This window comes from Rattus norvegicus, chromosome 1 (genome assembly GCF_036323735.1).
Source record: "Rattus norvegicus strain BN/NHsdMcwi chromosome 1, GRCr8, whole genome shotgun sequence".
NCBI classification, from domain to species: Eukaryota; Metazoa; Chordata; class Mammalia; order Rodentia; family Muridae; genus Rattus; species Rattus norvegicus.
The window spans coordinates 105764451-105792441 of record NC_086019.1 but is presented as its reverse complement, the minus strand read 5'-3'; the positions used below and the strand labels follow the sequence as shown (position 1 = coordinate 105792441).

General features: G+C 50.7%; 1 protein-coding gene across 7 annotated transcripts in view; it reads left to right on the top strand.

The window, feature by feature from the left end:
• The window catches only part of Abcc8 (ATP binding cassette subfamily C member 8), an 81281-nt gene that overhangs the window by 23831 nt on the left and 29459 nt on the right, over positions 1 to 27991 (top strand). For 6 of the 7 annotated variants that reach the window (XM_008759320.3, NM_001412033.1, NM_001412034.1 and 3 more), the window contains exons 7-16: positions 4559 to 4723; positions 7355 to 7510; positions 10614 to 10748; positions 11557 to 11719; positions 22140 to 22180; positions 23606 to 23751; positions 24750 to 24855; positions 24999 to 25115; positions 25462 to 25537; positions 26093 to 26198. In XM_008759320.3, coding sequence (XP_008757542.1) covers positions 4559 to 4723; positions 7355 to 7510; positions 10614 to 10748; positions 11557 to 11719; positions 22140 to 22180; positions 23606 to 23751; positions 24750 to 24855; positions 24999 to 25115; positions 25462 to 25537; positions 26093 to 26198 — 1211 coding nt within the window. Of the gene's footprint in view, positions 1 to 4558; positions 4724 to 7354; positions 7511 to 10613; positions 10749 to 11556; positions 11720 to 15934; positions 16002 to 22139; positions 22181 to 23605; positions 23752 to 24749; positions 24856 to 24998; positions 25116 to 25461; positions 25538 to 26092; positions 26199 to 27991 lie in introns of those variants that run through there. The other variant, XM_063281905.1, reaches the window with a different exon arrangement.

Genomic DNA, 27991 nt, shown 5'->3' with positions numbered 1-27991 from the left:
GTGTGTGTGTGTCTGGGGGAAGGAGGGCTGAAGATTCATCATCTAGCTATGAAGGAGGGACTCTGTCACTGTATTTTAAAATGTACAAATGTGGACCAGTGCATTGAGGTGAGTCCCCTGTGCAGCCCGAATGTGCGCTCCGTTGGCTGCCCTGCCCTTGCCGTAGCCTGGTTGTGCAGTGCCAACAGAGCAGGTCATGGCTCCCCATCGTGGTGAGCAGGGATCTTGGCTACATAATGTTCCCATGAGTATCCCAGCATCCCTAACAGCCCCTGTGGCCGAATATGGTGCAGCTTTTGCACCCCGCCCCATGCTGTGATTCAGAAACGGATACCTTTGTGTGCGCGGCCATTCCTTGGTTACATGAGTAAGAATGGTATTCATACTGTGCTTGGCTTTAAAATAGCGTTTTCGCTTCTCCGGAGCTAGGTTTCTAGGAGGATGCTGGGAAATGGAGTGTTAGACAGGACTGGGTTTCCCTGAATCCACCGTGCCTGTAATTTTTTGACCTAGCACCAACCAAGTGGGCACGTTTCCATCTGCCACAAGCTACACGTCTGTTCCTGACAATCACCCGTCAGAGTGTGACTCCAGGTCGGAGGGCCAAATCAGATCTGGACAGCAGCAGGTCTGGGGTGGCGTTTTAGCATCATGGAAGTCCGAGTTCGCATGTCTCTGACTAGCACACAACCTTAGGCTAGCCACTTCACCACGATGAAACTGTTTCCTCATGTGTAAAGCAGAGACCCAGACAATACCTCGCTCACAGGCTGCCAAAACAGTAGAGCACCAAGCTTTCTAACGTCTTATCTCTCAGCCTTTCCACCCATGCGGTTGGGCACTGCTGCCTCTAACCGGTCCCTACCCTCCAGCCTTCCACCCCCTCTCTTTGGTGGCTTGGCAAGTATCATGTGCCTCACAGCTCTGGACCCCAGCAGGACCTTCCTCGGAGCACCTCTCATTTGCCCCCCTGTGCCTATTTCTTGCTGCCCACAATCAAGAGATGTTTGACCTGTGGACCAGGCAGTTCCATGAGCTGTGAAGGCTGGCACACAAGTCACCCGTGCTACTCTAGAGCGCCTGTTCTCAACCCGTGGGCTGAGACCCCTGGGGGGGGGTGTCGAGTCAGATATCCTATATATCAGATACTTACTTTGCAGTTCGTAACAGTAGCAAAGTTACAGCTATGAAGTAGCAATGGAAAAATATATGGTTGGGGAGGTCACTACAACCTGAGGAACTGTGTTAAAGGTCGCAGCGTTGGGAAAGTTGAGCGTCACTGCTCTAGAGAGTAAGGTCTCCCACCATGTCCCCTAAGCCAAGATCCGGGAACTCTTGATTCTTGGAAAAGGCTCATGAGAGCCCTTCCTGAGTTGGCCTGGTCACTACCAAGGTCACGATCTTGGGTTTCTTCTCATTTTGTTCCCATCTCTGTCTGCCCTGTAGCACCTCCCACATCCTTCCAAATGTCCCCTGCCACGGTGGTGTCAGAAAGGTGAGAGCCCTGTCTTCATGGGAAGATTGGTGTGGCTGTGCTAGAGGGTGGGGGCTCATCAAGTTCAAAGCCTTCCTGGGAGCCAGTGATGCTGAATTTGGAAACAGAGATGTGACGCATCCTGAGATCTTTAGCACAAAGGCAAGATGTTTTTCCCCGATTATTATCTGGAGTGCAACGAGGGTGACTTAAACTTAAAAGGAGGTCCTGGGAGCCCGAGGGTCTGGGGCTGCCCGTGTGTTCTTCTCAGCTGCTGTGAGCACTTCGTTCCCATATGTCCCTCGGGAACAGTCCGCACCAGGTCCCTCCCCTCCCCCAGCCCAGAAGTCACTGCTCAGCTGACTGTTGGTTCCGTCTGAGGCAGAGAACGCGTCGTGCCATTTGCGGTACTGTTCTGTTTGGGCTCCTCCGTATCTGCTCTATTTATTCTTATTCCATTCAGAGTAAACTCCCAGGGGCGTCCAGGAAGAGATGCTGAGAGTCACGCTTACCCGGGGTTAAGACTGGGCCTCGTTCTGGTCCCTCAAGTGGGAAGATGATGGAAGTAGAGGCTGTGGTTGGATTCATCAGTCCAGTCGAGTGTGTGTGTGTGTGTGTGTGTGTGTGTGTGTAAGTGTGTGTGTGTACACGTGTCTGTGTATGTCTATGTGTATGTGTCTGTGTGCGTGTCTGTGTGTGTGTGCACGTGTCTGTGTATGTCTATGTGTATGTGTCTGTGTGTGTGTAAGTGTGTGTGTGTCTGTGTGTGTGTAAGTGTGTGTGTATGTCTATGTGTGTGTGTACACATGTCTGTGTATGTCTATGTGTATGTGTCTGTGTGTGTGTCTGTGTGTGTGTGCACGTGTCTGTGTATGTCTATGTGTATGTGTCTGTGTGTGTAAGTGTGTGTGTGTCTGTGTGTGTAAGTGTGTGTGTCTGTGTGTGTAAGTGTGTGTGTCTGTGTGTGTGTAAGTGTGTGTGTATGTCTATGTGTGTGTGTACACGTGTCTGTGTATGTCTATGTGTATGTGTCTGTGTGTGTGTCTGTGTGTGTGTGCACGTGTCTGTGTATGTCTATGTGTATGTGTCTGTGTGTGTGTAAGTGTGTGTGTGTCTGTGTGTGTAAGTGTGTGTGTATGTCTATGTGTGTGTGTACACATGTCTGTGTATGTCTATGTGTATGTGTCTGTGTGTGTGTATCTGTGTGTGTGTACACGTGTCTGTGTATGTCTATGTGTATGTGTCTGTGTGTGTGTCTGTGTGTGTGTCTGTGTGTGTGTGCACGTGTCTGTGTATGTCTATGTGTATGTGTCTGTGTGTGTAAGTGTGTGTGTGTCTGTGTGTGTGTAAGTGTGTGTGTATGTCTATGTGTGTGTGTACATGTGTCTGTGTATGTCTATGTGTATGTGTCTGTGTGTGTGTCTGTGTGTGTGTGCACGTGTCTGTGTATGTCTATGTGTATGTGTCTGTGTGTGTGTAAGTGTGTGTGTGTCTGTGTGTGTGTAAGTGTGTGTGTATGTCTATGTGTGTGTACACATGTCTGTGTATGTCTATGTGTATGTGTCTGTGTGTGTGTATCTGTGTGTGTGTACACGTGTCTGTGTATGTCTATGTGTATGTGTCTGTGTGTGTGTAAGTGTGTGTGTGTCTGTGTGTGTAAGTGTGTGTGTATGTCTATGTGTGTGTGTACATGTGTCTGTGTATGTCTATGTGTATGTGTCTGTGTGTGTGTCTGTGTGTGTGTCTGTGTGTGTGTGCACGTGTCTGTGTATGTCTATGTGTATGTGTCTGTGTGTGTGTAAGTGTGTGTGTGTCTGTGTGTGTGTAAGTGTGTGTGTATGTCTATGTGTGTGTACATGTGTCTGTGTATGTCTATGTGTATGTGTCTGTGTGTGTGTCTGTGTGTGTGTGCACGTGTCTGTGTATGTCTATGTGTATGTGTCTGTGTGTGTGTAAGTGTGTGTGTGTCTGTGTGTGTAAGTGTGTGTGTATGTCTATGTGTGTGTGTACACATGTCTGTGTATGTCTATGTGTATGTGTCTGTGTGTGTGTATCTGTGTGTGTGTACACGTGTCTGTGTATGTCTATGTGTATGTGTCTGTGTGTGTGTCTGTGTGTGTGTCTGTGTGTGTGTGCACGTGTCTGTGTATGTCTATGTGTATGTGTCTGTGTGTGTGTCTGTGTGTGTGTCTGTGTGTGTGTGCACGTGTCTGTGTATGTCTATGTGTATGTGTCTGTGTGTGTTTAAGTGTGTGTGTGTCTGTGTGTGTGTAAGTGTGTGTGTCTGTGTGTGTATGTCTATGTGTGTGTGTACACGTGTCTGTGTATGTCTATGTGTATGTGTCTGTGTGTGTGTATCTGTGTGTGTGTGCACGTGTCTGTGTATGTCTATGTGTGTGTGTCTGTGTATGTGTGTGTGAGTGTGTGTCTGTGTGTGTCTGTGTATGTCTATGTGTTTGCGTGTCTGTGTGTGTCTGTGTGTGTATAAGTGTGTGTGTGTAAGTCTGTGTGTGTGTGTCTGGGTGTGTGTGTCTGGGTGTGTGTGGTGTGAATGTCTAGTATGTGTGTGTGTGTGTGTGTGTCTGGTGTGTGTGGTATGTATGTCTGGTGTGTGTGTGTGTGTGTTGTGGTGTGTGTGTGTGTATGTGTGTGTATGTGTGGTGTGTGTGTGGTGTGTGTGGTGTGTGTGTGTATCTCTGTGCATGTATGTGTGGGGGGGGTTGATCCATCTACCAACTCTGTCTTATTTTCTGAGAGAGGATTTCACACTGAACATAGGGCTCACTGATTCAGCTACTGGACGGCCAGCTACCCCTGGGAACTCTCCCCTCCCATCTCCCCAGCCCTTGGATCACACACTGCTGCACCCAGCTTTCTCATGTGTACACCAGGAATTGAACTCAGATCCTCACGCTTGCACAGCAAGTGCTTTACCAACTGATCCCAGCTCCCTCATTCCTGGTTTTTATTTACAAAGCATCGCACAGGCTTTGCCAACATGGAGGCAGAAATTCAGCTGTAACAGCTTGACAAGAGTCACTCTCCTGGGAGTAACAGCCACCATTGCTCTTCTCTGTCCCACAGACACAGTTTCTTGGAGTTTACTTTGTCTCATCCCAAGAGTTCCTCGGCAATGCCTATGTCTTGGCTGTTCTTCTGTTCCTTGCCCTCCTGCTGCAAAGGACCTTTCTACAAGCCTCGTACTACGTTGCCATTGAAACTGGGATCAACCTGAGAGGAGCAATCCAGGTACTGGGATCACAACCCTTTCACTGTCGAAGCAGGCCTGCTTTTCTCTTCCTGTAGATCAGAAGTGTTCGGTTATGAGTTTGGTATGGATGCTCTTCCCCATATTTAGAACTAACCATCGCAGTGTGGTGGAAAGTGGGAAGTATCTTGAGGTGGGGGTTGGGACTTGGAAGCATTGGTAGCTCTGGTTCTGCCTTTGACTAGACTGACACAAGACATCAGCAGCTCAGTGGTCGGTTCCTCCCCACTCTCGAAAATGTCAGGCATCACCAGTCAATTGCAGAGTTCTCTCCTGCCGAGCACACACTGTGGTCTCAGAATCCAACCCTAATTCAGGAGAGGCCTAGCAGATAGTCTGTTTCGGTGCAGCAGTGCAAACATATCCACACAGCAGATCAGCAAGACATCTCAGGTCCATTTGAGCTCTTAAATCTGGGGTCCCTGATGAGGCATTCATGACGTATAGATCCAAGCTCTGTAGAACTGATTGGTGGGAAAGGACTCAGAGCCCTGTGGAGGACGGCAAACCCCTTGGGATGGATGAGATCCGTCCCATACCCCAGGGCTTCCATGAGGACTTGAGCTTGGGGCTTGCGTGGAGAACCCTACATGTGAACAGAGCACATGGCATAGAAGCGTGTCAGTGTTTCACACCCATCTGGGAGGCGCGGCAGCACACACTCATCCGAGACCACATGTCCCCCGATTGACATTCTCCTCATGCAAAGAGGAGGGTGGGGCCTATTTTGCCATCCCTGTTGAGCCTCACAAAGTTGCACAAAGTCCCAATGCTGCCTCATCCATCAAAACTATTCTGTAGAAGGATGAGATGTTGGGCTTTATTTCCCCACATATAGTTTTTTTGGGTTTTTTTTTTTTTTGTTTTGTTTTGCAAAAATATTCTGCAGTGTCAGGAGCACAGGCTGATGCTGGGAAGGAGCTGAAGAGAAGAGGATGTTTCAGCTTGAACTGGGGCCATATCAGACTCAGCTCTGGCCCTCCTGGTAGCCTGTATTAGTGGTGTAGATGGGCGAATGATGCTGCCCAGTTTCAGTGGGTTTCCATGGAGAACAATTCCACGGGATTTGCTCAAGGATATCAGCAGGTGTGATTGCGCCCATGATAAACCAAGGCCCTCCCAGGTTCAAGAAAGATGGAGAGCTAAGAAGAAGTAAACTGTGTGTGCACCCCAGCATTGTCTCCAAGCCCCCCTCCCCCAATGACAGGCAAGCTTGTGCCACCACAACCAATTTTGTGGTTGGGTAGTCTTGTCATCAGATCTGCTTCCTACGTGTGTGTCATAAATCACACAGCAGCCCAGTGTTTTCCAATTATGCTAAAAGCGTCCTCAAATGGGTTTTTAATATATCGGCCTGTAGTTGCTTTTTTTTTAATCAAACTGAATCTTTTACATTAACCAGAGAGATTAATTCATGTGCCACAAGAAGGAAATGATAGCATCCATTATGGGAAAAAAGTAGGCCTAAAAGACTTTCCATTCGATTTCCAGAAAGTTACCTACAGAAAATGTGCTCTAGTAGATGAAAACCTGTAAGTTACCAAGCAAAATTCCTAAATTATACATACGCAATCTCCCCCACCACCCCCCCTCTCTCTCACACACACACACACACACACACACACACAACACCACCATCACATGTTTGCCAGTGCCGCTTTATTTAACAGGTTACTCATGCCTGTATTTCAGTGAAAGTTGCTGGTTAGCCTCTAAGGCTTAATTTCACATAGTCAGGAAGTCCATTGAAAGTGCATAAATTTGTCCAAAAATATCACCATTATTCCCAGCGTTCCCCCTGCTGTACATAAACCTCAGAAAAGACACAGAGGACACCCACGTTCTCAGAAAACCTGACCCACAAACAAAAGCAAGCGGAGCTTAACAGAGGGCTGGATGAAAGGCTTTGCAGCAGAGTGCGGAGCAACCGTGTCCAAGAGCCAGCACCCTGTGGCCATTTAAGACAAGGCTGAATCTAACTTGTTCCAGAGCATGCAGCCAAAAAGACATTCTTTCTGGAGGGTGCCAACAGTCAATACATAAAGCTTACAGGTCTGAGCCCACAGGCAGCCATTACCCTCCGTTGTTACCCTGTGGAGATTTTCAGGGTGGCTGTGTTTCTTAGGGATGGTGCAGACCAACTGACCCTCGTGACTGGATCTCACTCCAGGGCTGCTGAGGCTGGCTCCTTGCTTTGTTCCAAGACTCAGTGACTTGGCCCCAGGGTGGAGGTGAAGCACTAAAACAAGCTGCTCCTCGATTCTTCATTCTTGGGTCTTTAATGTGCTCTGCCCCGGTCCCCAGTAAATCAAGTACACAAGGAGATATGAAGACCCGCTTTTAAGATTTAGGAGCCAATTAAGTCTTGTCCCCAAGGGAGAGGTCACACTTGCCGGGGAAGTAGCTTGCTGCTTCGGCCTTGGATTCCTGCCTCTTGGCTTATTATCCATGGCGTAGATCATTGTGACGGTAGAATGGCAGAGCCCCTTACAGTGCTGCGCTAGGGCTCAGCAGGGATGTCAGAGGAGCCTACATCCGGCCCCTTCCAGATGTGGGGTGGTGACAGAGATGGCAGTGGTGACAGACGCGAAGCTCTCTGCTCTCGTTCCTAGACCAAGATTTACAATAAGATCATGCACTTGTCTACTTCCAACCTGTCCATGGGGGAAATGACTGCTGGGCAGATCTGCAACCTGGTGGCCATCGACACCAACCAGCTCATGTGGTTTTTCTTCTTATGCCCAAACCTCTGGGCTATGCCGGTACAGGTATCACAGCTGTGCTGGGGGAACCTCCTGTCGGGGGAGGGCGTTGGGGGAGGCAATGGGGCACGAAACCAGAAGCTACTGTGTCCACTGAGTGTTTGCCTGAGTCTTCCACCCTCCGGGGTCTATCCGTGTAGCGTACTACAGTTTCCCCAGTGCCTCATGCATTTCGGGCCATCCGGACATCTCTCAGTGGTCAAGAAAGTACTGCCACTAGGACATTGAAACATGTAGCCCACTCTAAGTGACCTGTAGGACAGTCGTACAAAGAACAGTTTTGTAGATACTAAAAGCTGTTATTGTAGGGGTTTGGAACGTAGCACAGTTGGTAGCGTTATTGTTTAATGTGTGTGTGATACCTGGATTCATCACGAGTACCACATCCACCAGGGACAGCTGTAGAGGCAGGAGGATCAGAAATTCAGGGTCATCCTCAGCTACGGATCGAGTTCAAAGCCATTCTGTTGTCGAAGTTGTTTGAAACGGAATTTTGTCCTTTTGCCCAGGCTAGCCCCAAGGTCCTGAGTTCACGTCATTTCCTGACTCAGCCTCCTGAGTGCTTAAGACTATCAGTGCACAGCACCAGACCCAACTGATGTCCATTTTTACCACATCAGAGACGCCTTCATGCTCACAAAATTGACCAGCACACACAAGTTACTAGTGTGAGTTCCTACTAAGAAATGAGGGCTGGGATGTAGCTCAGGTTAGCATGCATGAGCCCTAGATTAGTTCCTAGCCACCCCAGCCCCCACCCCACCTCACACACAAAAACACACAAATGATGTAATCTTAGCTTCATGACAAGGAAACGCCACCTGGTTGGGGTTCTGGGGACAGCCTGGTAGTGCAGTTCACATATGATCTTGAAATTCACTCTTCCTGGTTTGCAAGCTTTTTTAAAAATCACACATTTTTAAGGTAGCATTTTGGTGGAACGTACTAGTTAGTGTATACTTGAACACCCCCAAGCTTGGGAGGCTAAGGTAGAAGGACCTGCCTCACGTTACAGAACAGCCGAGCTGCAGACTCAGCCCGGGAGTTGGTGAGGGCGCACCTGAAGGCCCCTGCAAACGGCCCTGGGTACCTGGAAGGGTTCTTAGAGTCTGGCGCAACCACAATGGCTGAGGGACCCCCTGGTTGCCTCCACTGGAGCACAGCTCGTGTAAGAACGAAGGGTTGTGCCTGGCAGGACTTCAGGGAAGGTAGCTGGTGAAGCTATCAAGTAGGCGGTTCATCTTTTATCATGGCCCTCTGCCCACTGTGCCAGCTTTTAATGCCAGGTAACAGAGGGAGGGGCGTGGTGATGGGATCATTCCACGACCACTCAGTTACCAACTAATGAAGGAGGCTTTCTGTGATGAACAGAAATCGTAGAGTCCTGCCCCCCCCTTTTTTTTTCTTTTTTTTTTTTTCAGAGCTGGGGACCAAACCCAGGGCGTTGTGCTTGCGAGGCACGCGCTCTACCACTGAGCTAAATCCCCAACCCCGCCCCCTTTATTCTTGAACTGAGGCAGGAAGCCTCGTGCCAGATTGGCACAAGGCTGGCAGAATGCAGGACCAAGCTAGGCAGACTTTCTTTTCTCTCTTCTTTCAACCAAGGAGGTCAGCACGTCTGTACTTCCAGAGAAAGCCACGCCATTCAAGGTGCGGGTCTCTGGCAACAGCTTGGAAAAGTGTCATCCAGGAGCTTTGGGGACTAGCAAGAGAGATTTACATTGCTCATGAATATTCATAAGTATTCATTTGCATAAAGCTAAAATCAGAATGATTCTCGGTTCAGAGAAAGCCTGTCAGGCTCAATAAAAATTGAAAGACGCCAGACTCAGGTATGGTGGTTTACATCATAATCCCAGCATTCCTGGGACTGAGCAGGACATGGTCGAGTTCCACCTAAACCTGGGCTATGCCACAAGACTCTTTCAAAACAACAACAGAAATTAGACCTGTGGTCCCAGCTACTTGGAAGACTGAGCCAAGAGGATTATGGGAGAAGGCTAGCCTGAGCTAAAGAGTGATTCAGCACCTGATGTCTACACAGATAACTTAGTGAGACCTTATCTCTTAAAAAAAAAATACATTTTTAAGTGGGCCAAGTGGAAAGGTACAGGAGAGCATGCCTGGATGGTATAGGTCAGTGTAGAACATTTGCCTAGCGTGTTGAGCCCTGAGTGCAATCCCCAGTAGCACTAAAGGTGGTGGGCAGCGATATAGTTCAGTTGGTATAGTGCTTGCCTGGCATACCGTAGTCCTAGTGTTGCAGATGGAGGCAGGAGGATTAGAACTTCAAGGCTGTCTTCAGCTACACAGTCTATTCAAGGCCACTGTGGGATATATGAGATGATGGATGGATGGATGAATGAGTAAGTAGGTAGATAGGTAGGTAGGTGGGTAGGTAGGTAGGTAGGTGGGTAGGTAGGTAGGTGGGTAGGTAGGTAGGTGGGTAGGTAGGTAGGTAGGTAGGTGGGTAGGTAGGTGGGTAGGTAGGTAGGTGGGTAGGTAGGTAGGTAGGTAAGTAGGTGGGTGGGTAGGTAGGTAGGTAGGTAAGTAGGAAGGTAGGTAGGTAGGTAGGTAGGTAGGTAGGTAGGTAGGTGGGTAGGTAGGTGGGTAGGTAGGTAGGTAGGTAGGTAAGTAGGAAGGTAAGTAGGTAGGTAGGTAGGTAGGTAGGTAGGTAGGTAGGTAGGTAGGTAGGTAGGTAGGTAGGTGGGTAGGTAGGTAGGTGGGTAGGTAGGTAGGTAGGTGAGTAGGTAGCAGCACCTTCCCTGTGCCTGTGCGGTTCTGCCTGGCACGGATGCCACAGCCTTGCCCCTTCATTCCTGGGCAGCTTATTTCAAGGGAGATGTCAGTTTCAGCAAATGAGATATAGAGTAAATGGTGTGGTCTCAGGCCCTCCTCAGAAGAGGAGACTCAGAGTGGAAGTCAGTCCTTCAGCTAGCTTTGGTAGACGCCCTTGGTTCCAGGCCAGAGCCTCAGCTGCATGTGTGCCCACATATTGCTCTCCCACACCTGCTCCTGTGCCCTACCCGGGCACTGAGGAGCTGATGGTAGGGTACTGCCGATGCCCTCTGGCAAGGCAGCAGGAGCTCATCCCTGTCACCTTTTCTAGATCATTGTGGGCGTGATCCTCCTCTACTACATCCTTGGGGTCAGCGCCTTGATTGGAGCGGCTGTCATCATTCTGCTGGCTCCTGTACAGTACTTTGTGGCCACCAAGCTGTCCCAGGCACAGCGGAGCACCCTGGTGAGTGTCTTAGGATATTCATGTTCTGTCTCTGCCATTCCCCACATCTACTTCCTTGGTCCTCACCTGAGTAGCCTCCTCCCATACTCACAATCCTCCCTATACTCACAATCATCCCTACACTTACAGTCCTCCCTCCCCACACTCAAAGTCCTCCCAACACCTCAGTCCTCCTCACATACAGTTCTCCCTCCCCACACTTAGTCCTCCCCACACTCACAGTCCTCACTCCCCCACTCACAGTCCTCCCTCATCACACTCACAGTCCTCCCCACACTCACAGTCCTCCCCACACTCACAGTCCTCTCTCCCCACACTCACAGTCCACCTCACCCTCAGTCCTCCCCACACTCACAGTCCACCTCACCCTCAGTCCTCCCCACACTCACAGTCCTCTCTCCCCACACTCACAGTCCACCTCACCCTCAGTCCTCCCCATACTCACAGTCCTCCCCACACTCACAGTCCTCTCTCCCCACACTCACAGTCCACCTCACCCTCAGTCCTCCCCACACTCACAGTCCTCCCCACACTCAGTCCTCCCCACACTCACAGTCCTCTCTCCCCACACTCACAGTCCACCTCACCCTCAGTCCTCCCCATACTCACAGTCCTCCCCACACTCACAGTCCAGGCCTCAGTTTCTGTGAAATGAACTTAACAGTCTGGCCAGGAACATGCTTGTGGTGACAGGAGCTGGGCAGATGGTGGGGAATGTGGATTTGGTGGCTTCTTCTAAGCCAAGCTAGGGCCACAAGCATCTCCCCTCTAACTCTGAATACACTCCTACCACCACTCCCACCCCTAGGAATATTCCAATGAGAGGCTGAAGCAGACCAATGAGATGCTCCGGGGCATCAAGTTGCTCAAGCTCTATGCGTGGGAGAACATCTTCTGCTCCAGGGTGGAGAAGACACGCAGGAAGGAAATGACCAGCCTCAGGGCCTTCGCTGTCTACACCTCCATCTCCAGTGAGTGCACCTGCCTGCGAGCCTAGGGTGTCTGACCCGGGTGATGGGCAGGTTACAGAACCCAGGGGCCCCTTGATTGTGTTGGCAGATTCCCAGAGATCAGTTATGTGTGGGGATGCACACGTGAGTGTGGATGCCTTTGAATACCAGTGGCGTTGATCTCCCCAGAGCTGGAATTACAGGCAGCTGTGACCTGTCTGATGTGGCTGGTAGGGACCGAACTGTGATCCCCTTCAAGTGCTGCATATGCCCTTAACCACTGAGGCATCTTGCCAGCCCAGAAATCGGTGTTTGTAATTCACGTGTATAGCAAGGGTAGCAAGGGTTTTCTGGTTCCTTCGAGTATGAAGTTATCAGGGTCAGAAGGACCTGCCACTGCCCCAGGGAAGCTGTCATCTCCCTGGGGTATGCAGAGGCATCTGCACAGGCAGAAGCCCAAGCTAGCCTTTTCCTCTGCACAACCCCCTCATATGTATAGAGACACACATGAGTCAAGTGCAAAGAACCTGGTGAACACTGAGCTAACTAGTAACAGAGACGTTAAAACCCACAAGAGAAAACTCACCATCAGAGAGAGAACCAGCAGGTTCATAACCATCTGAGAGGGCTATGGAGATGGCTCAGAGGGTGAAGTGGCCGCTGAGCCAGAGTGAAGATCTGAGTCTGAGTTACCAGGACCCACAAAGAGCCAAGAAATTGCATATGTCTATAACTGCAGGGCTCCTGCGTTGGTTGGGAGGTGGAGACCAGAGAATCTCTGAGCTCATGAGCCTGCTGGGCTGCCACATGCAGTGACAGACGGCAAGAGACCCTGTCAGGAGCAAGGTAGAAGCCAAGAACTGATACTAGAGACTGTCCTGTGTGACCTCTACACATGGAATGTGTGCACCAGCACTTATATTCAAGTGCACTGGCACCAACACGTGCACACAATACACATGCACACACGTGCACACAGTGTGTGCACACAATACATCAACACACACAATACATCAACACACACACCATATATATGTACACACATGTACACCATACACTCACACACATACATGCACACACACATGCACACCATACTAGCACATGCACGCACATGCACACAAACATTGACACACATACATACACACATATACACACATACACATGTACACCATACACTCATACACACGTACACACACATATACACACACATGTACACTATACACTCATACACACACACACACACACACACACAAGGTTACATAAGGAGAGCAGATCAGGGGAAGAAAACGAAAAAGAACATTCTAGAAGTTAAAGTTTAGGTATGGCAGTTGACTCAGGTACATTCTCCTAGCAAGAAGGTCAGGTGAGCAAAAGGCTCTGGTCCAAGTTAGATTCGTAGTTGATGCTAATTCATTCCTCCATGGACCTACCCCCTGGTGGCTGCTTTCCCAGTGCATTTTTTTAAATAAATCTTTTTTTTTAAAGATTTATTCATTTTATTATATATAAGTACACTGTAGCTGTCTTCAGATACACCAGAAGAGGGCATCAGATCCCATTACAGATGGTTGTGAGCCACCATGTGGTTGCTGGGAATTGAACTCAGGACCTCTGGAAGAGTAGTCGGGTGCTCTTAACCGCTGAGCCATCTCTCCAGCCCTCCCAGTGCATTTTTGGGATGTAGACATGTGGCCACTGGTCTACTTCCCTGGCCTGTCCAAGTTAACAGCCATTTTGGTAAGAACAGCTCTGCCCCAGAGAGAAGGGGGGAGGAAGGAAGGGAGGAGAGAGGGAGGGAGGGAGGGAGGGAGGAAGGAAGGAAGGATCCAGTTCAATGTGCAGGTTAACCAATTAATATAGCTGAAGGGAGAATTAGAGGCCATATTGTGAAAATTATATAGGATTCGCCAAGAAAGGTCAAAGAAGATGTTTTCTGCATGTTGGGTGCCTGTTTCACATATGGGAAACTGAGGCTCATGGGGGTGTGTGTTTCAGAGGCCACTGCGGTTAGCAGCTCAGAAGAGACCCTGTGGAGTCTCCACACGTTATTTCCAGAATGCCAGGGAGCCACATGGAGTGAAAGGGTTGGGACATCGTGAGGATGTGTTCTCTGTAGAGACAGTCTAGAACAGGCTGTAACAGGAGTAGGAGATGGCGAGAAACTCAGAGAGATGGTCAGTACATTACCTTCACTGGAAATGCCTCTTTTTTCTTGAGGGTGGGCAGAGATTTTGATCAAGGTCTTTACTCTTTAGTACAGTCTGACCTAAAACTCACTGTACAGCCCAGGCTGGTCTTTAACTCACAGAATCCTCCTGCTTCAGCCTCCTAAATGCTGGGACTGCAGGCTTGAACCATCACACCCTAGTAAAGGTGTTTCTTGCAGGGTGCTCTGGGGTGGCATGTTGGGGGTTGTAATGGAGGGCATGGTGGGAATGCCTTCTAGACAGACTCCTTATAGGGTTCATGGAGAGGAGAAATTCGCCCAGGTTGTTTATGTACTCTCCCATTTGTGCTGTCCAGATGAAGGGTCTGATGGGTCCAGGTGGCCACCACCCATCACAAGGAAAGCTTAGTCCTGAGCACCGTGGGTAGCTTAAGCTCCCTACCCCCACCAAGTCTGGCTGAACTGTGGTATCTGATACCTCAGACAGAGCCTGATCCAGTCAGCAGTGGCGAGGTCATCTACCATAAATGGCATATGTGTGTTCACATAGGAAAGCTTAAGGCCCACTTGTCTTAGAGTAGAGCCATGGGCATAGTCAAGTTCCTGGTCTTCCCTTCATCCTCCATGAGATGGAGACATTAGAACAGATATATAAAGAAGCCGGTGTCCCAGACGCAGGCCCCCTTCTGCCTTGTCTCCATTGGCTCTGCCTGCCTGCCTGGCCTCCAGTTGGGTCTACCGTGAGTACAGCCTGGTGAGAGATAAAGAATCGGATGCTGAGGAACAAGATTGGTGGGGGAGCTTCTCCCCATAGCTAGGAGACACCCTCTCCCAGCAATGCCCAGAGAGTGAGGCAGGTTCCCCATGGCTGACAGAGAGGAGGAAGAGAAACAGCGAGGAACTCAGGGTCTGGGTCCCCAAGATTCCAGGCACAGTGGGTACCAAGGTAAAGACAACTCCTGTAAGTGCAACTGAAGCCATCTGATTCTGTAAGGAGTTTGGGAGATCAGCCTAAGCCTTGGGACCCAGGGTCTGTAGGACTCGGGGGAAAGAATCAGAAGAGAAAGGGCCTCTGTAGCCAAGCAGGAGCTGCCCAGAGCCCTGTACCTATCCACGAGGCCCAAAGGGACGAGCAGGGCAATGGAGGCTGGTCCCTGGGAGGGGGACGGGGAGGCAATATTGTTATTATTGTAATTGTACTTATGTATGGAATACCACATGGTAACTCATGCATGCACACACTGTGTGGTGATTAAATCGGAGCCGCTAGCATTTCCATCCCTTAAGCACTTTGCCTGTGGATTTTGATTGACATAAAATAATCATGCGTATTTATGAGACACAGCCGAGGTTTCGATACGTGTTCAGAACGTGCATATATCAAACCAGGTCACTAAGGTGCCCGCCTCCTTACCGCTGCCCCTATTAAATTCTTCGAGGATACTCCAGTCATTCAGAAAATATGTATGAAGTCATTGTTAGCTAGAGACCCCAGACTGCACAAGAATGCTGGAAAAGCAAGCCACACACAGAAGACAGCGAGGGCGAGTTCTCTCCCATGCAGAAGCTTTAAAAAGTCAGCTGTGAGGCTGGCGAGAGAGGGTGTTAGTGAAGGACTCGAAGTAAGAGCATGAGTGCCTGAGTTTGACTCCCAGCCCTCGCATATAAAACAGCAAATGGGTCCTGGGGAAACAGTGGGCTGGACAGCAAGGCCAGGTGTCTGTCTGTCTGTCTATCTCTGCCTGCCTGTCTGCCTCTGCGCCTCTCTCTCTCTCTCTCTCTCTCTCTCTCTCTCTCTCTCTCTCTCTCACACACACACACACACACACACACACACACACACACACACGTCAGTCTCAATAGCGAACGATGCCTGGGAACAATGGAGATAGGAGGGCGGGGGAGGCTACCTAATGGATATAAAAGCACAGCTCGGTGCGCCTCTCCTGCCCTTTAGCAGAATGCGGAAAGCCTGGCACTGTTTGTATGGCATGTTTGCCCTTGCTGGGTGTCTCTTCCGAGAGAGGGAGTGGTCGGGCAGAGGCGTCTCCTAGCTGCAGACGCGTGCTTCGTGCTTCAAGTGGGTTCTCGCTGTCCTCCCCCTGGACTCCCGGGCCTCTGTTTCCGGGGATCAAGGTACAGGTCATTAGGCTGAGCTAATGGGAATCTCATGTTCTCACCCGTGGCGCCAGCCATGGAGTCCTGGCAACACGAAAGAGCCCTGGTGTTGTCTCCAGATAGAGCCCGTCCTGGGGACGCTGGATGGGTCTCCGGTCTGGTTGTATACATACTCTGCAGGCAGGCTGTGTGGTAGACATGATTCCTTCTGACATCTTGTGATGGTTTCACCGACAGGGTCACCAAGATTTCTGGTGTCCTTCCCTGGCAGCTCGTAGGGGAGGGGGCTAAGGCACGGGGAACTCCACATTCAGCAATTTGTAGAGGAGTGAGAGTCAGGCAGCCAAAATGCCACCAGTCCATCTACAGGTCCATGGCAGAGCACCGTCGGTGCTGAGCTCGACTGAAGCCCTGAGCATAAGGAAGGGATGGGCATGGTCCACACAGTCTCAGGGGACAGTGGCTGTGACTATGGGCAGAGGTAGTGCACATGCTGGAGCCAGATGCCCCTGCCTTTTGCGTCATTTGCCTGGTCCTGCGGCTCTGTTTCCTTCGAGCACTTACTGGCTGTCTCACTTACCAACTCTCTCCTGTGTGTCAGGCCCTGTGTTTGGCACTGGGTGAGAAGACCCAGTGGTCCTAGCCAGATGTTGTTTACAGTTATTGGAAAAGCCTGCCATGAAACAGTGCAGTGACTGACAAGAGCAGAAGGGGACATTCTGGATGCCCATAAAAGTTACAAGTTGTGACCCTACCCCTAGTCTTGGAGGGGGTGGGTGTCAGAATGCCTTCTGGAGGTGATACCCATAGCGGTTTCCCGAGGATAACTGTGAGTTACCCAGGTGAGGAAGAAACATCCAGGCAAAAAAGCCTCGAGGTAGCAAAAAAAAAAAAAAAGTGGTGGACTCCATCTCAACCATCCTTCCTTCAGTAGGAGACCAACTCATAGAAAATTCCATGTCATGTGTCAGGCTGCTGGGCTTAAGTCTGGGGCAGCGAGCCATGGAAGGAGCTTAAGTCAACTAAAGATGTGATTGCCATCTCTGCCAACAGTCTGTGCCTTTCCGGGCTCCGGACAGGCAATGTGACAGTCTCGGGCTGTCTCTTGAACATCAAAAGGCCAGAGAATCAACTCAGCCATGTGTGAGGACTGGGGACAGTGTCCACACTCCACACACTGCCTGTCTTACTATCCTGTTTCCCTCCGGCCTCCGCGGTGGAAGCCTAAGACTTTTGCTTTGTCTTTGTTTACGTCCTTGTCTTCTTGAGACCATTTCTCACAACCGGCCTGGAACTTGCAACGTAGCTGAGGTTGGCCTTGAACTCCTGATCCCCCTGCTTCCACCTTCTGGGTGCTCACATCCAGCTCCTGGTCCCCCTCCTTTTCAGCTCTTCCCCTTCATTACCTGTCCTTCCTTCTGCCAATCAGGGCGGTCACTGAGGGTCACTTATGTGTACCCTGACCTGGTTTGGCAGGGAGGTCGGCTGAGGAAGGAGAATCCTCAGCCCTGGAATGGAAGTCAGTCTGCCGGTGCCCTTCTGTAGGCTCCAGCCACTGGGTACCTGGCCCTGCTTTCCTCGCCACTCTGCTGACTTTGCTGACAATCACATGGAATGGAAAATAGCCCAGCGCACTTCAAAGCTCATTTCCCTTCCTCCCAGCACAGCCTGCAGCTAGGACCAGGCTGAGTGCCCGCCCTCTGGCCTCCCTCTGCAAAGCGGAGTTAACCAGTGCACAAATGGCCGCTGTGCCTCCCTGGCACATGTCTCCTGAAATATTCATGGTAACTTAGGAAATGAAAAGCTTCTTATATCCCAGAGTCAGGCTGGTGCCCGCAAGGCCACGGCATTCCTTGGGCAAAGCCGGGGGCCATGAATGGGTTGCTCTGACTTGGGTTGGTTGTCGTCTTTGCAGTGGGAGTGGGGAAGGCTAACACAACGTTTGGCTGGGGATAAAGACCGCAGTGGGGGGAAGCTGCTAAAAAATAATTGTTGAATGGAGTGAGTAGCTCCTAACAGATCTTTTCACAATAGCCTTATCCCAGTACCACAGCAGGCAGACCTCGCTTTTACATTGGCTTTTAAGACCTGGACCGACAAGGTTAATCTTACCCTAGCAAGCGAGGCATAGTGACATACACCTGCAGTCCTTGTACTCGGGACGTAGAAATAGAACGTCCAGGAATGCGAAGTCATAGTCGAACAATGAATTCAAAGTCAGCCTGAAATACATGAGACCCTGTCTCTGCCAAGAACCACACACACACACACACACTCACACAGGCACACACAGATACACACATTATTCACATTGAAACACACTGTTCTGGTTTGCTTTCTGCTACTTTAATAAATACCATGACCAAAAGCAAGTTAGGGGAAGAAAGGATGTATTTTGCTTACACTTTCAGGTCACAGTTCTTCATAGCAAAAGGCAGGGCAGGAGCTCCAGCAAGAGCTTGAAGCGGGAACCACAGGGGAGCACTGCTCCCTAGCTTGCTGTCTGCTCATGCTCAGCTTGCATTCTTAAACAGCCTGGGCACATCTGCCTATGGATGGTGCCGCCCACAGTGGGCTGGGCCCTCTAAAATGCCACTAAAAGAGAGTCTCATGGATAAAGCCACAGCCCTCATGGTCAACAGTTCTTCAGGTGAGACTCTGTCTTTTGGGGTAACTTTGTGTCAAGTGGACAATAAAAGCAAACCAGGACACACACTGTTCTGTCTTCTCCTTCATGACATCAGTAGCCCACAGTTCATGCTTCTCACACCTAAAATTTGACAGCTGTTGTGTGTTGTGGTTAAATTAAAAAAGCGCACGACTGGTTCCGGCGAGTTCCCACTCCGAGAGGATCCACATGCTCTAGCTGTTTCTCTGTTACCATTCCCACACACTGTCCCCTTGGCAGGTTGTTACCACGTCTGTTACCGTCACATTCCACAGGCCGTGCTAGGGTGGCCCCACACCATGCTAGCCCAAGCATTGTATAGCCTAGTATGGCTTCTTGTCACGCACTCTGCTCACACTCCCAACATCGCAGTTAGGTCGTGATTCAACACACTGGGACCCAACAACCAGATTTACATGTTAAACGCTCAATGTACAATACATCCACACAGTTAACCTACAACCAGTTGATAAACCGCCCACCTAGATAAGATATAATTTGTTCATCTAGACACACAAAATCCTGTACACATCCATCCCTTAAGAATAGTCATAACAACCTATAAATGTGCAGAGAGAAAGCTCAACATCTGCCTCCATGTTTGCTCAACTGCTCCCTCTCCTCTCCCTCCGGTCTTCCACTCTCTAAAACTTCCCTCCCGCCCATTCTTCCTTCTCGTCCAATGACAGGCCTCGTTCTATCCTGTACCTGCCTTCATCTGCATAATGACACCAACCTAGAGTTGTGTTCTTCAGTCTTTGTGTTTCGTTTTGGTTCTTTCGTTTTTTTTAACAGATCAGAGGGAATCACTCACTCTGTACCAGAGTTAGAGAGAAATGTATTTATTCTCCATTGGATTCCCCACCTCTTCTACCATTGTGGAACACTGCAGAGCTGTGTGTGGCCTAGGAAAATGGGACCTCGGGTCTTGACCCAAAACAGTTGCACGTCCACTTGCCTATTCCCCTCCCCCTAGCTGTCTGCCATACTCAGAGGAGGACAGAGTCCCAGCCCCAGCCCCCTAGTCTGCATCACTGACACCCACGAGGTGTCCACATCCCCCCGCATGGCGATGGGGTGATCTTCTGAGAGGCGTATGAAGTACAGCAACTGGTGATTCCCCTCCCCCAGCTCCCACACCACCGGGAACTCAGAACCTCTTGCAGCGGTCATCCTTCCAGGCGAGGGAGAGGGAACTGGAAAATCACGTTCTCAATCCTCGCCTGCAAGGGCCAGCACAGCACAGAAATTAATTCTGTCACACGCAGGCTCCGCACTGCTGCATCAGCTCCAAAATGTTCATTTTTAATTTATTTATAGCTTGTCTCATTCCTCAAAGGAGTCTGGGCATCTCTAAAAATAAAGACAATAAAGACAGAAAATATATACATATTTTAAAAATCACGACCGGGGGAAATCATGGATCAGAACGACATGTCAATTATCACAGACTCTCTGCCTGCGAGTGTCCCCCAGGGGTGCTTACCGTCACTTACTAAGGTGCCCACCCCCTGTTGGACGTTTCCAGCCTGCCTCATTCTGGCTGGTTTGTGCCCGCTGAGCTGTGTTTTGCCGCGATGATGCTAAGCTTCACCTTCTTGCTGCTGGGATGGCCTTCCTTTCTCTTGATGAATGCCCAGGATGTGGAATACGGGATCGGAAGGTCAGAGCTGCTCTGTCACTCTGGACGCACAGCTCCAGACTGCTTTTTCTGTGAGTTGTATCAATCCCTGATCTAAATTGCAGCTCCTGTTGCTGTGAGGACGGAGGATCAGGGCAGGCTGGAAGGGTGAGGCACAGATGTTCCCGCTACCCAGTCCTTCACGTTACTCTTATCTTGATGGACTAGAGACGCGCAGAAGAGAAGCCTGGGTCCCGAGGGTACCTTGGCTCTGAGGGATGGAGTGATGCTACTTCGGGTGTGTGGCTATGTGGCTGACGGCAGGCAAGGGTGCAGGCCGGACGGGTGTGTGTCTTCCCCAGACAGTCGTGGCTCTGCTGTCCTATCCCATACCCTCAGTACCACAGGTGTAACTAGTAATGTGTCTACCCCTGAGATAAACCATGAAGCAGTGCGGTGCCACCATATGGGTGCATTGTCAGGAAGGGAAGTTGAAACGTGGTTGTAATTAATACTGGTATTGGTATTGATGCCCATGAGTCTCACAGAAAGACTACCACTGCCTGGGGGGGGGGGGGGACTTCAGCCATTATAGCAGGGCACTGCCTTCTCTCTTTTCAGATTAAAAATGCAAGTCAGGAGGCAGAGGCAGGTGAACCTCTGTGAGTTCAAGGCCAGCCTGGTCTACAGAGCTAGTTTGAGCATAGTTGGACCTACACAGAGAAACCCTGTCTTGAAAAACCAAACCAAACAAACTGATTAGAAATCCCCCCAGGAAAGACAGAAATGCTTTTCCCGCCTGCGTGATAATCCCCCCAGGTACCACCTGTTCTCTGTCTTCCCATCAGTGGCTGGGAGCACAGTGCTTGTCTCCATCTTCTGAGGAGAAGCCCTTGAGTGCAAGGACCACACGCACCCTTCCACCCGGCATCTCTGTGTGAACTAGCTGCTGCAGGCTTCTTGCAGTAAGGGCACAGCCAGACAGTGTCTAAACCTCAAGGTTTCAAAGGCTTTGCTGTTTAGCAGACAGGACCATCTACTGTAGCTAAGTTTGGGGGCTTGGCTACAGCTCCCTGCCTCCTGGTCTTTGGGCTTTAATCTGGGTAATTGCAGACCCAGTCTCCCTCACTCTGCTCCCCAGGCTTGCCTGAAGGAATAGAGAAGGGTGGACAAGAGCCTGAGGCCCCACTTTGAGTTGAGTTAGCTAATTTGTGTATAGGCACACACGCACACACCGTGGCATACATGTTGGGGTGAAAGGATAGACGGTGGGAATCCATCCTGTCTACCTTGTCGGCTTCAGGGACTGAACTCAGGCTGTCAGGATTGGTGGCACTACCCACTAAGCTATCCCACCAGTCCCTGAGAGAACGAGGAAGGGGGCCTCTACTCCAGATAGCGGCCACCCAACCTGAGCACGGAGTCCAAGCCCTAGATCTAAGGAAGGACCCCATTTGCACTCTCAGTTTCCAGCTCCTCCATCTGAAGGCATTTGAAATCCTTCCCAAGAGCCATACCAGACTAGAAAGCATCTGCACTGCTCAGGGACGTGCAGGGGCTGGAACTAGAGGAAGTAGCAGCCTGTGGGGCCCCTGAGACAAAAGCTGCTCACGCCTCAGCCCTACAGCCGTGTGTCAAACCTTCCATGGGATTTCCTTCCCTGCCTCTTCCTGGGACAGAAGCAAGGGCCGGAGTCAGAGAAACAAGAAGCCCCAGAGGATCATGGGACAGAGCTACAGGTGCCCTCTCTGCTGATGCACCCAGAGAGCTGGGCCTCCACTTCCACTCAGATGCTCTACCCTGGCCGTCATGGCCACCTTGTTCTCCTCTCATTCCTCCCCTAACCTTTCTTGTGCTTCCTCCACAGTCTTCATGAACACAGCTATCCCCATCGCTGCTGTCCTCATCGTAAGTGGACCTTTCTCCTCTGCCCAGGGCTGGGGCGGGGACAGGTGGAGGGACATCCGGGCCCCACCCTCTTGCAGGAGGATCTCGAAAGCTGTGTCCAGGTGTGAGGGTGAATGCAGATGTCCTCCCTCCTCTCTCCACACAGATGGGGCGCTGTCTCAGGTCCTGGGGGGATAGGGAACTGTACTTAGAGGAATAAAACCTTCTCTTAAAAATAGCTACTGGGGATGGGGATGTGGCGTAGCTGGTAGAATGCATGTGTAGTATGCACAAAGCCCTGAGCCCTGTGAGATGAGCATGGTGGCACATTCTATACTCCCAGCACTTGGCAAGAGTGTCAGCTTAGAGTCCCTTTGGCTAATAAGTTCAAGACCAGCCTGGGCTACTTAAGACCCTACCTCAAAAGAAAAGAAAAAGAAAAAAGAAAAGAAAAGAAAAAGGGAAAAGAAAAAAAGAGGTAGGAGGAAAAGGGATTAGAGAAGGGGTCAGTATGGTGTCTATGGAATTTTAAAGTAACTGTATACTAGTTAACACATAAATGGCACCCATCTGTTGTGGAAATTGATGGGACCTTCGGTAAGAAGAGTCAAGACAGAGGTTTATAAAAAGCCCCATGCCCCACGTCTTCAGGGTGTTTCTTTCTCATCCTTTTAAAAGCAGACGATATGTCATGTCTACAGAAATAGGACCGTGTCGCAAACACAGTTGTATAACCCGCCTTTTTAGATCTAGGAACACGCCACACACAGCTCCTGTACCATGGACAGACATGATGTGCCTCTGACCAAAGCTGTGCACAAGCCTAGCTGTGTAGGCAGATCACATGCCCTACAGCCAGGCTGGGGGATCCCTGGAGCCCCCTCACCCGCCCCCAGTCTCCCCTCTGTGTTTACTCCAAGACTCCGGCTCTTTTTAAAAGATATTGTTATTTCCCCTGAGGCCAGCATCCTTGAGCAGCTTGGAGTGTAAGGCTGCCAGCCATGCTTGGGAATTTACTTTCAAAGTGATTTATTGAGCTGATTCCTGGCCTGGGCTCTGGGAACTGTGCTACAGAACCAGTCAGGTAGCCAGGGACAGACCCGGCAGGGAGGCGATGTAACTATTTTTACATTTTCACCAGACTGAGGACTAGGAAAATTAGCACCCAGAATTCTAAGTGGAACAGGGGCAGACTCAACCCCAGGGCTCCTCCCTGTTTCTTCCTGGCACAGAGGGTTGGGACCAGAAGGGAGCAGCCCCACCCCTAGCGTGAGTCCTGAGTTTTCTGGGAACATTTCAATGGGGTGAGTGAGGAAGATGTCGGTCTCTCACTGAAAGGTTCTCCCCCACAGTCCTAATCAGCTCTCAGACTTCCTTTCCAGAGCCTTGGGCTTTGGTTGGAAGGAGACCCTGAGTCACCCTGTCCCTTCTGTGCTTTATCCACAGACCTTCGTGGGCCACGTCAGCTTCTTCAAAGAGTCGGACTTCTCGCCCTCGGTGGCCTTTGCCTCTCTCTCTCTCTTCCACATCCTGGTCACACCGCTGTTCCTGCTGTCTAGTGTGGTTCGGTCCACTGTCAAGGCCCTGGTGAGGTGAGAGAAGGGCCCCAGGGAGGACATTCCAAGGGCTGTCCATCACAGGACGCGCCGTCCCGTGCTCTGAACCTCTTTTCAGCAGCTGTTACGGGAAAGGCTCTAGGATGCTTATATGACAATTAGCACAATGTGTGGCTTATAGTGCATGCTTCCCCGGACAGTAGCCATTGTGAGCAACTGGTCTTAACCCAAGTGATCTTAACATAGCCGACCTTGACTAGTTTAACTAATAAAACCCATCATCAACCACCCTACAGCCTTATCATTCAACTAACCATCTTTAACAGTAAACCAACCCAAACTAAACAAAGATACTTCCAATCCACTACTCCTGATGACTGGTCAAACATTTTTTTTAATGGTGTAGGGGCTGTGGAGTGCTAACTCAAGGTAGTATACTTGCCTAGTATAGGCAAGGCCTAGATTTCAATCCCCATCACTGTTAAAAGTGTATACATGAGCTTTGGTGTGGTGTGCACATCTGTAACTCCAAAACACGGGAAGTAGAAGCAGGAGGGTAAGGAATTCGAAGCTGTCCTTAGCTACACTAGTAAGTTTGAGGCTAACCTGGGCTACACGGGACCCTGCCTTGAAACAAAACAATACAAATGGTATTTGTACAATACCAAGAAAATGGGGCAGAGGGTAGAGTGGTGTCAAAATGGCACGTTGGGAAAAGATGCTTGCTGCCAAGCCTGGCGACCTGAGTTCAATTCCCCAAGACCCACTTGGAGAAAAATCAATCCTCAAAGTTGTCTGGAGCGTCCGCACCTCCCCAATCCTACTGCACAAACAAATGAATACATAGTTTCTAAAACTCCTGGTGAGGTTTGTTACCCAGACCTACGGAGTAGCCCACTGAGCAGTCTCTTGCCACATGGCTTTTGCAGGGCACGCTTAGGACCAGCCACCCACTGAGAACTCAGCTCAGGCCTCCTCCTGCCCCCTCCTCTGCCCCCCAAGGGGTGACGGGTTTCCCTTTGCTTTTTCTGCAGCGTGCAAAAGCTGAGTGAGTTCCTGTCCAGTGCAGAGATCCGTGAGGAACAGTGTGCCCCCCGAGAGCCCGCACCCCAAGGCCAAGCGGGCAAGTACCAGGCGGTGGTAAGTGTCCAGCCTCCCCCGCCATGCCATGCTCAAGTTTCAATCTAAGTCCTGGACCTTGTGCCCACCCACACTGGACTCTCACATTTCCCCCAGAGGGGCGCCTCCCAGCCCAGAGGCCCTCACCTCCTAACCATCCACAGCCCCTCAAGGTCGTAAACCGCAAGCGCCCAGCCCGAGAAGAAGTCCGGGACCTCTTGGGCCCACTGCAGAGGCTGACTCCCAGCACGGATGGAGACGCTGACAACTTCTGTGTCCAGGTGAGTCCCCAGCCCTGTCTCCACACAGCCAGCCTCAGCACCATCTTCCAAGACCAAGAAGCTGAGTTCTGAGTCCTCTATCCAAAGGCCCCCTTGCCTGGAGGAGTCCTGAGGTCAAACACATTTCCACCCACTCAGCGGGGGAACTCCCTCCCCACTCTCACTAGGGTATCTCAGACAGGGCTGAATCCCTTCTGTCCACCCCGGAAGCACTCCAAGAGTTAGAAGTCATACTCATTGATCTTCATGGGTGACGGGGGTGGGGAGCGGGGACAAGGGACATGCCACACTAAACTGCCTTGCCCCTCTCTCCTCTTCTGCACCGTGGCGGGGACGGACAATGAAGATCATCGGAGGCTTCTTCACCTGGACCCCTGATGGAATCCCCACCCTGTCCAACATCACCATCCGTATCCCCCGAGGTATGACCCACCTCGCCCTTCCAGATGTGCCCTCATGTTCCAACAGAGAGGAAAACACCGAGTCAATGTTTGCTGAGCCCCGCTCTCTGCTGCCTAGCTGGGCATTCTGAGGTCTGAATTCTAAACAGAAGCAAGCTAACAGCCGCCATCAGGATAAGACGTGGACACCTTGCTATCAGACCACCTGTGGCCGGTGATAGCAGGTGTCACACGTGCGTGTGTTCTAGGGGGACTATGGAAAGGGAGATTCTGAACACAGCCGTGTTCCCATCAGACCGGTGGCAGAGGGTCATAGGTGGGAACCACGCTGGCATGGTGGAAGGACTACAAGGAGTACCAGGGAGCACCGCAGGGGAAGCAGAGGATGTTAGAAGTGAAGGGAGGACCTGGGAAGCCAGAGAACACTGTCAGTTCCAGAAGGGAGGACTCTGGAGTAGGGGACCACTGAGGGTTTCTGGGGGAGGAGGGCCCAGAGCTAAGTGCCATCTATTCTGGGTGAGAGCTGTTCGGACTCCATCAGCTTCCATCCCATCTACTGCCCTCCATTTGCCCTAGGTCAGCTGACCATGATCGTGGGGCAGGTGGGCTGTGGCAAGTCCTCGCTCCTTCTGGCCACCCTGGGGGAGATGCAGAAGGTCTCTGGAGCTGTCTTCTGGAACAGGTAGCATTTGCTTCTCTCCCTCCAACCATTCCTCTCTGTGGAAGGTGTGCCATTCATTGATTGAATGCCTCTGCCCACTGAGCGGACACTTGGTAAACACCATTGTTTTTCTTATAGTGTCACCATTAGTGTCCGTTCAGCCCTCGCTGTATGATGCGTGGGGTTCTTTGCTCAATTCCAGGCAGGAGTGAATGCCGGCAGAGTATTACTACCAATTCTCACTTTCTAGATGAGAGCTGTATTTGCCCTAATCCACACAGCTAGCAAGAGGCAGAGGGAAGATTCGAACTCAGCTCTGTTCACTCTTAAATCTCATATTTCCTGGGCTGTGTTTCCTCCAAGCCGACATTGGTTCCAGGCTTTTCATCAGTGAAGCAGACTGGGACCATTCGGTGTGTGTGTGTGGAGGGCCCAGAAGTAACCCAGGCAAACCCTGGTTTCCAAAGATCACTATCTTAATTAAAGAGCCAGAGCCTGAGGCGGATCCATCACGAATCTATTATTTATACCCACCTACTTCTAAAAGGCGGTGAGATTAGCTGCAGAGAGATGGATATCAAATGGAATCCTTAAAAGGCAGGAGAGGGAACACTGAGAAACGAAGAGGGGGGAAGAGGTGTTCAGAATCTGAACAGGAGATTAGCCACAGCCACCCCCACAAAACCTGGCTCTGAGCCCTGCCATCACCAAGGGAAAGAGGTGCTCTCACCACCACCACCCCCAGCTAGAGTTCACAGCTCTTATTCAGGACAGGGACCACAGCCAATTCAACAGGGGGTGAGGGGCACCTGCTTGCCCTTCCAGTTCCCGGATGGGTCCTGTAAGCTTTGGGTCCTGTAAGCTTTGGGTCCTGTTTGGGAGCAGAATGGCCCTGCCTGCCTCCCCTCACCATCCTGCATCGAGGTTCCCCAGCAGTTCTCTGGGAAGGCCCTGGAACTGTTTTGAGCTCACGCTGCTGCTAGCTGTGGTAACAGCAGCTCCTGGAGACTTCCGGTGATGAGTCCTTGCCTTTTAGCCGTGTGTCTGTGACAATACAGATGCTTCAATGAACCGTGAGCTGAAGAAAGCAGCCAGTGCTTATTGGGTCCCTTAGCAAGCGTGACCTCACCAAAGCCATCTACTTCATAGCAGCAGCAACTAGGGCTCAGGGAATTTGGGTCACTTTTCTGTCAGCCTGTTGGAGCAGGACCCTAGAGTTGGCCACTTCCCTGGGTCCTGTTCCGAGAAAATTAGTCTCTAAAATTCTATGTTAAAAGCAGTCTGGGTTCAGTTTCTCCCCAGGGTAAACTTTTTCTAGAAGAGATTACAGAGTTCAATCCTGCAGTTGCCCCTGGAGTTGCCCCTGGGGTTGCCCCTGAGGTTTCCCCTGGGGTTCCCGGAACTGCGTACCACACAGCTCACAAGCTGAAATGTCTCTGAACCTAGCTGTTCCCTCCCTCTCCTCACTTTCTCTCTACCCCACTCCCAACCACCACACCACCACACCAGCTCCTCTGACCACCAGAGGTAGCAGATGACACACCAGGGATTCAGCTGGCTCAGCTTGGCCTCTACCTCTCCTCCAGGATGCTTCAGTGCTTGGGGTCTAGCTGCTGCCTTTCTCCCTTCAGAAACCCAGCCCCAGCCAATGACATGCAAGGATCCTCTCTATGGTGGCCAAAGCTGGGTGCCTTTCACGTGCTAGGTGCTGACCAGGACCTTCAGTCCCCTCAGCCTGCTCAACAGGGATGAGAAACTGAAGTGAAACAGGTTACACAGTTCTATCATGGAAGACGTAGAATTCGTAGCCAAGT